General features: G+C 44.5%; 1 protein-coding gene across 1 annotated transcript; it reads right to left on the bottom strand.

The window, feature by feature from the left end:
- Positions 1–776: 776 nt before the first annotated feature.
- Positions 777–8709, bottom strand: LOC121572928 (splicing factor 3B subunit 4-like). The gene is made up of 6 exons (XM_041884967.1): positions 8621–8709; positions 7558–7686; positions 6665–7207; positions 6183–6350; positions 1550–1711; positions 777–1113 (listed from the first exon to the last, which is right to left on the bottom strand). The coding sequence occupies exons 1-6, from the start codon at positions 8652–8654 to the stop codon at positions 941–943; spliced, it is 1209 nt and encodes a 402-aa protein (XP_041740901.1). The 5' UTR covers positions 8655–8709; the 3' UTR covers positions 777–940.
- Between the last annotated feature and the right edge of the window lie 408 nt (positions 8710–9117).

Below are 9117 nucleotides of genomic sequence, written 5' to 3'. Positions count from 1 at the left end.
TTGATAAAGCTACGACTGGAATGCACTTTTTCGTAGCAGTTTAGAATTTACGCAGCAGGTTAAGATAATTAACGTAGCAGGTTAGGAGACTGAGGTTAAGGTTAGGAAAAGGGGTTTGGTGGTATCGACCAATTTTAATCTTCAAGAATCAATATTATTCATTTAAATTATCAGAAATTGCTTAAAATATCAGTGGGATTATGCAGCCCTGTACACCCTCCTCCATAACCCACTACATCAGACAAGTGGTATCTGCCATAACCATGGCAACAGACAGAGAGTGCTGCATTCAACATGGAAGCAGCACAAACATTGTTTTTTTCTATTTTGGAAGCAAGTGCAGAATTAGTATTTGTAATCTACTCAAAGCTTTCTCTCAAAGCACTGCCTATAGCAACATTGTATTTAGAGGGTTTATGGGTACTTCGGGGGGTTTATAAAAAAGACTTCAGGTTTATATAGGTGAAGAGGTTTTCGTTTCCATTAGGTCTGGAACCTGTCAACTTACTTGTGCTTTGTCTGGTCAAAACATAACCATCCCATTAACCTTGTCATTATGGACATGCCTCACCATCTCTCCTGGCTACCAATGGTGACAAACGACTGGCCTTTTGATCACATTTGGGGTTTCTAACCTATTCAGAAGACCAACTACATTTTGTGTCTTATGTTTGTACTAGGAAAGCACAAGTTGATTGACATGATGCATGTTCTGAATTCAATCTCATCTAAGAGAACTGAAATGACTTTACATCAATTGAAAGACCCAATTTGTTGTATTAAAAACCTTTATTCCGAACCTTTGTTCGGGATCTGTACAGTGAAGATGAAATGAAAAAAAAAATGGAGCAACACCATGTCTCCAAATTGTACTCTGGAATAGAAACAAAAAAAGCTAAATGAATGCATGGTCATGCGCCTTGCTGTGGTCCTCCGTACTCTATGGGGGCATTGGTCCTCTCATGGGGCCTCGAGGTGGACCGCCGGGGGGCCTTGGTGGCATTGGAGGCCCCCTCTGGAAGCCAAACGGAGGCGGACGAGGGGGACCCCCACCGTAGCCTGGTGGGGGCATGGGAGGAGGGGGTCCTCTCATGCCTGGATGCATGGGGTGACCTGTGTGGGTGGGGAGAGAGAGAGGGGATTCACACAATGATATGTCATCTCATACAGCGCTCTGGATAAGAGCGTCTGCTAAATGACTAAAATGTAAATGTAAATACAGCAGCACATTTCAACAAGGATTTCAGGAAACAAAGCTCTTGGATATCCATAAAATTAATAAATGTCTTTATTGTGTCCCTTTAGACAAATGTGTAAAATAAAATCTTTACAATACATTTTTTTAAAGTACCAAATGGATGTAACAATTGCAGACTGTAGCTTTAATGTTTAAGAAAAATAATAGTGATGAAACGAAAAGTGGTGAATTGTTTTGCATGAATCAGAAGTCAACTAACAGGCAATTAATTATCCAACTGATAGGAGATTTCAACTATTGAACTGTATTGAGTTGAATTGACCACTAGCCTTGTGAAGGCACAGCACTTACCCATGGGATGCCCATAGGGCCCTCTTGGTGGCATGCCCATGTGTGGATGAGGGGGCATGCCGGGGGGTGGAGGCGCCCGGTGCTGGTTGGATCCTGGGGGGCCCGGTGGAGGCACCATACCTGGAGGATGGCCATGAGGGTGCATGGGCATCTGGGGCATTCCTGTTGGACATCAACAATATAATTGGTGGTGGTCCTCAGTAGCTTAGTTGGTAGAGCTTGGTGCTTGCAATGCCAGGATAGTGGGTTCGATTACGTAAAATGCATGCACGCATGACTAAGTCGCTTTGGATAAAAGAGTCTGCTAAATGACATTTACACTACATGTCGAAAAGTATATGGACACCTCTACAAATTAGTGGAATCGGCTATTTCAGCCACACCTGTTGCTGAAAGGTGTATAAAATCGAGCACACAGCCATGCAATCGCCATAGACAAACATTGGCAGTAGAATGGCCCGTACTGAAGAGGTCAGTGACTTTCAATGTGGCAACATCATAGGATGCCACCTTTTCAACAAGTCAGTTCGTCAGATGTCTGAAAAGCTAGAGCTGCCCCGGTCAACTGTAAATGCTGTTATTGTGAAGTGGAAACGTCTAGGAGCAACAACGGCTCAGCTGCAAAGTGGTAGGCCATACAAGCTCACAGAACGGGACCGCCGAGTGCTGAAGCGCGTAAAATTAGTCTGTCCCCGGTTGCAACACTTACTACCGAGTTCCAAACTGCCTCTGGAAGCAACGTCAGCACAATAACTGTTCGTCAGGAGCTTCATGAAATGGGTTTCCATGGCCGAGCAGCCACACACAAGCCTAAGATGCGCAATGCCAAGCGTCGGCTGAAGTGATGTAAAGCTCGCCGCCATTGAACTCTGGAGCAGTGGAAACGCGTTCTCTGGAGTGATGCATCACGCTTCACCATCTGGCAGTCCGACGGCCTAATCTGGGTTTGGCGGATGCCAGGAGAACGCTACCTGCCTGAAGACATAGTGCCTAGGGCTGTGGCGATCATGACATTTCGTCAGCCGGTGATTGTCAAGCAAATAACTATCGGTCTCACGGTAATTGACCGTTAATTAACATAAACATATTTAGCATCTCCTGGCTTCCACACATAGCCTACAAGCTACTGATGCAGACCTTAGGAACATCTACATTTTAAAAAAGTATAATAAATCCATGTAATATAGCCTACACCTTTACAATAAATCCATTATTTATTTTAGACAGGTCTAAAGAAACATGATATGAAGAAAATGTAGTCTATTTCAGAAGAACAGAAGAACAGAATAGCATACTCCGAGTTGTCTTTATGCTAGGTAACTCGGGTAGTTGTTGTTGCCATCCTGTACCTGTCCCGCAGGTGTGATGTTCGGATGTACCGATCCTGTGCAGGTGTTGATACACGTGGTCTGCCACTGCGAGGACAATCAGCTGTCCGTCCTGTCTCCCTGTAGCGCTGTCTTAGGCGTCTCACAGTACGGACATTGCAATTTATTGCCCTGGCCACATCTGCAGTCCTCATGCCTCCTTGCAGCATGCCTAAGGCACGTTCACGCAGATGAGCAGGGACCCTGGGCATCTTTCTTTTGGTGTTTTTCAGTCAGTAGAAAGGCCTCTTTAGTGTCCTACGTTTTCATAACTGTGACCTTAATTGCCTACCGTCTGTAAGCTGTTAGTGTCTTAACGACCGTTCCACAGGTGCATGTTCATTAATTGTTTATGGTTCATTGAACAAGCAATGGAAACAGTGTTAAAACCCTTTACAATGAAGATCTGTGAAGTTATTTGGAATTTTACGAATTATCTTTGAAAGACATGGTCCTGAAAAGGGGAGGTTTCTTTTTTTGCTGAGTTTATATATTGTATTCTATAATATTCTACTGTATCTTAGTCCATGCCCCTCTGTCATTGCTTGTCCATATATGTATATATTCTTAATTCCATTCCTTACTTAGATTTGTGTGTATTGGGTATACAGTGGCTTGCGAAAGTATTCACCCCCCTTGGCATTTTTCCAATTTTGTTGCCTTACAACCTGGAATTAAAATGGATTTTTTTTGGGGGGGGTTGTATCATCACAACATGCCTACCACTTTGAAGACGCAAAATATTTTTTTTGTGAAACAAACAAGAAATAAGACAAAAAAAACAATACTTTGTAGAGCCACCTTTTGCAGCAATCACAGCTGCTAGTCTCTATAAGCTTGGCACATCTAGCCACTGGGATTTTTGCACATTCTTCAAGGCAAAACTGCACCAGCTCCCTCAAGTTGGATGGGTTTCGCTGGTGTACAGCAATCTTTAAGTAATACCACATATCCTCAATTGGATTGAGGTCTGGGCTTTGACTAGGCCATTCCAAGACATTTAAATGTTTCCCCTTAAACCACTCAAGTGTTGCTTTAGCAGTATGCTTAGGGTCATTGTCCTGCTGGAAGGTGAACCTCCGTCCCAGTCTCAAATCTCTGGAAGACTGAAACAGGTTTCCCTCAAGAAGTTCCCTGTATTTAGCGCCATCCATCATTCCTTCAATTCTGACCAGTTTCCCAGTCCCTGCCGATGAAAAACATCCCCACAGCATGATGCTGCCACCATGCTTCACTGTGGGGATGGTGTTCTCGGGGTGATGAGAGGTGTTGGGTTTGCGCCAGACATAGCATTTCCTTGATGGCCAAAAAGCTCAATTTTAGTCTCATCTGACCAGAGTACCTTCTGCCATATGTTTGGGGAGTCTCCCACATGCCTTTTGGCAAACACCAAAGGTGTTTATTTTTTTCTTTAAGCAATGGCTATTTTCTGGCCACTCTTCCGTAAAGCCCAGCTCTGTGGAGTGTACGGCTTAAAGTGGTCCTATGGACAGATACTCCAATCTCCGCTGTGGAGCTTTGCAGCTCCTTCAGGGTTATCTTTGGTCTCTTTGTTGCCTCTCTGATTAATGCCCTCCTTGTCGGGTCCGTGAGTTTTGGTGGTCGGCCCTCTCTTGGCAGGTTTGTTGTGGTGCCATATTCTTTCCATTTTTTAATAATGGATTTAATGGTGCTCCGTGGGATGTTCAAAGTTTCTGATATTTTTTTATAACCCAACCCTGATCTGTACTTCTCCACAACTTTGTCCCTGACCTGTTTGAAGAGCTCCTTGGTCTTCATGGTGCCGCTTGCTTGGTGGTGCCCCTTGCTTAGTGGTGTTGCAGACTCTGGGGCCTTTCAGAAAAGGTGTATATATACTGAGATCATGTGACAGATCATGTGACACTTAGATTGCACACAGGTGGATTTTTTAACTAATTATGTGACTTCTGAAGGTAATTGGTTGCACCAGATCTTATTTAGGGACTTCATAGCAAACGGGGTGAATACATATGCACGCACCACTTTTCCGTAATTTATTTTGTAGATTTTTTTGAAACAAGTTGTTTTTTTCATTTCACTTCACCAATTTGGACTATTTTGTGTATGTCCATTACATGAAATCCAAATAAAAATCAATTTAAATTACAGGTTGTAATATAACAAAATAGGAAAAACGCCAAGGGGGCTGAATACATTTGCAAGGCACTGTATGTTGTTAAATTGTTAGATATTACTTGTTAGATATTACTGCACTGTCAGAGCTAGAAGCACAAGCATTTCGCTACACCCGCAATAACATCTGCTAAACACGTGTATGTGACAAATAAAATTTGATTTGATTAGATTTTCCACTACATTTGCATTGATGTCAGAGTGATTAGAGGGACAATAGAGTGCTGAGTACCAGGCAGTGAGCAAGTTTGGTAGACTACTAATGACCATCAGCAGCATCAGAGCTTGGAGAAGCCCAATTACCGTGACTAAACGGTCACATGGAATTTGACTGCCTTCATAACTCGTGACTGATGGTGTGGCGGTAATACGGTCACCGCAACAGCCCTAATATTGCCAACTGTAAAGTTTGGTCGAGGAAGAATAATGGTTTGGGGCTGTTTTTCATGGTTCGGCCTAGGCCCCTTAGTTTCAGGGAAGATAAATCTTAACGCTACAGCATACAATGGACATTCTAGACGATTCTGTGCTTGCAACTTTGTGGCAACAGTTTGGGGAAGGCCCTTTCCTGTTTCAACATGACATTGCCCCCGTGCACAAAGCGAGGTCCATACAGAAATGGTTTGTCGAGATCGGTGTGGAAAAACTTGACTGGCCTGCACAGAGCCCTGACCTCAACCCCATCAAACACCTTCGGGATGAATTGGAACGCCGTCTGCGAGCCAGGCCTAATCGCCCAACATCAGTTCCCGACCTCACTAACGCTCTTGCGGCTAAATGGAAGCAAGTCCCTGCAGCAATGTTCCAACATCTAGTGGAAAGACTTCCCAGAAGAGTGGAGGCTGTTATAGCAGCAAAGCGGGGACCAACTCCATATCACTGCCCATGATTTTGGAATGAGATGTTCGACAAGCAGGTGCCCATATACTTTTGGCCATGTAGTATATTAATGCACCTCATCGCACACAACAGGCTCTCTTCCTTTTACCAGAGGTAGCAGTAACTTAAAATTCCACACACTACAATTTAAAATTCCAATATTTAACAATCTGGGCAAGCTTTTCCTGACAGTTGTACTCATTCTAATTATATGGTCAGGGTGAGTGACTTACCCGGGTGCATGCCCTGGTGGAAGGGTGGCGGGCCAGGTGGGGGGCCTGAGCCCCCTCCCTGGGGTCCTGGTGTACCTGGGGCTGGGGGCATGGTCATGCCGGGGGGCATGCCAGGAGGCATGGATCCGGGGGGTGGCACAGGAGGGAAGGCACCAGGAGGGGGCATGCCTGGAAATTAAGATCAGAGAGAAATTGCACATTTTGTCAAGTTGAATTGAAATGTTCTTGATGTAGATGTTTTAATGTTGTGTTGATGTTATAGTCAAGGTATTGTGAAGCCAACATCAAATTTTCACATTGAGGATAATCACGTTTTTGTCATTCTTACTCTTACAAATCTACGGAGCACAATCTATGGCTAAGCTATACAAGGCAATAGGATTACTATCTAAGTACCCCCACGAAATACATGAAGGATTTAGGAAGCTGAAATCAAATTCTTCAACCCTGGTGCACCCACTTGCGCGCACACACACACTTACCAGGCATGGGCATCCCAGCTCCCAGGGTGGTGAGGACAGGCGTCGAGGCAGAGGGGGGAGGCGGTGCATCTGCGAACAGCTGATGCGGCCGGTCGGCCTGCGAAAGCGGGTTCTGAGCAGCTAGGAGGCGTTCAGCGGCCGAGCCATGCCGCTCGCCCTTGGAGTCCTTCTTGAAGGCATATGACACCGTAATTGGTCGGTTGCACAGGTACTGGCCGTTCATGGCCTCGATGGCCGCGTCAGAGGCGTCAAAACTGGCAAAGTTGATGAAGGCGTATCCCTTGGAGTTGCCAGTGTCCGGGTCGCGCATGATCTTGGGCGTCTGGAGTATGACCCCAAAGGCGCTGAACGTGTCGTAGAGGAGTTTCTCGTCGATCTCCGGGTCCAGGTTACCAATGAAGATGTTGGCGCCCACATCCAGGTTCTTGTTGTGCGCTGACGCCTTGTTGACACGGATGGGCTTGCCGTATAGTTTAATCATGTTCATAATCTTGATGGCATAGTCCGCATCCTCTTCACTGAGGAACTCAACAAAGCCATAGCCTTACGGAGGGGAGGGGGGAGACAGAGGGAACATTCAATAAGACTTTAACGGTTATATTTCTGATCAGCACTTTTTACAGGCTATTTGTCTCTAAAGGAGTCTCCAAAAATGACACGACATCAACAAGTGATGGGTTTGCTTTCATAGCATAGACCTAATCTACAATGATCTGTCTTCTTTGCATAGGCTAGTTTTACACAGTTCTTATTTTCAAACATGAGTGTGCCACCTCACCATATGAAATAAATCCTGGGACTGCAGTAAAGTGTAGCATATCTGGTTGGTCTTACTGACAGTACGTGTCAGTTTTGTTACCAATGCGTTGTTTATGAGTATGTGTGTTACTTACCTTGGTGTTGTCCCGTGACTCTGTCTTTGGGCATGTGTGTGTTGACCACAGGCCCAGCCTGTAGGAAGAGCTCCCACAGCAGTGGCTCTGCCACTTTCTCATCCAGACCACCCACATACACAGTGGCATCTAAAGTGACAGAGAGAGCAACACCACATTAAGTGGATGGGTATAAGCCCAAACATTAGACCTTGTTATGGTCCTGCTTTTAGCAACACCTTTCCCATGTTGGAAGCTATATCCTATAGCCATAATCGGTTCCTATTACTTGGGCATTGCTTACATTACCGAACAGTGCACAAGAAAGCATTAAATCTAGTTTCCACGCAAAAGATGGTGTTACATCCCGTCTGTGGTCCAAGAGCACAAACCCTGCAAAACGAGCGCAGTTTTGCCAAAGACAGAGAATATAATTAGTGTGCAGCCTAGCGGTTAAGAGCGCTGGGCCAGTAACCGAACGTTTGCCGGTTCGAATCCCCGAGCCGACTAGATGGAAAATCTGTTGATGTGCCCTTGAACAAGTAATTTTATCTTAATTGGTCCAGGAGCACCGTACTACTATGTCTGACTCTGTAAATCAACACATTTCACTGCACCTATCCAGTGTATGTGTCAATATATATATAAATCGCTCTGAATAAGAGCCTCTGCTAAATTACTTAGATGTAAAAAATGGTGTGCGCCCAAAGCGCGAAGTTAACCTAGGAACATGTTCAGCTAGCTAACGTTACCCTCTTTGAGCCAGTGCCATTTAACGTTAGATATATGGCCCTGCATTGAGCTAGCTACCCATTCATAGTCCGGCGGATTCATCAGAGACAAATCGGTCGAGTCCGTCAGGACATGAAAATACATGGCTAGCTATCTAGCTTGTTACATATGGCAAACGTTGGCTAGTAAATGAGCGTTGTTTGGCATTGGAATTGAGTCACACAGACAAGGGCATATGGCTAGCTGCTAGATTTATAGCTAAAATGTTCAGGGCATTGGTTCAGATGTGATGGAAACTACTCGTATGGATACATTTGATGAATTTCAATGTAAGATACAAAGACTTATCTACCTTGGTTTCGCTCCGAAATCGGTCCCGCCGCCATGTTAAATCCGGCGTGAGGGTAGCGTTATGCGGAAGTTGTTCATCTGATGGGCAAGAAACCTATCCGGCAAAACCAAATAACGCAATTAGATCAAGTCGCCCTCTAGTGGTGGGCTGTCTGTACCGGTGAGCTCTCATTCAAGATGCAGCTGTATTTTTTTTTGCCAATATCGTGCTGAATCGTGCAGTCTTTATAAGGGCCATCTACAGTTAGTACATCCATTTTTGGATGCATAAATTAATGATATATACCCATTGATTCTTGAAGAATATAACTTATGAATGAATGCCTCACGAGCTTAGTCGTACCACATCAGAACCCAAAATATAAGCTTGTTTTACTCCAATGTCTTCAAACAATGTAAATGTAAACAAACACTGTAAAGCCTCAAAACATGGTTAAAACTATAATATTGATATAATGTATGGTCAGTCCTTGCATCCATAGCTCTGTCTATTAATTT

This window comes from Coregonus clupeaformis, chromosome 8 (assembly GCF_020615455.1).
Source record: "Coregonus clupeaformis isolate EN_2021a chromosome 8, ASM2061545v1, whole genome shotgun sequence".
Classification (NCBI taxonomy): domain Eukaryota; kingdom Metazoa; phylum Chordata; class Actinopteri; order Salmoniformes; family Salmonidae; genus Coregonus; species Coregonus clupeaformis.
This window is presented reverse-complemented; position numbering and strand designations above follow the sequence as displayed.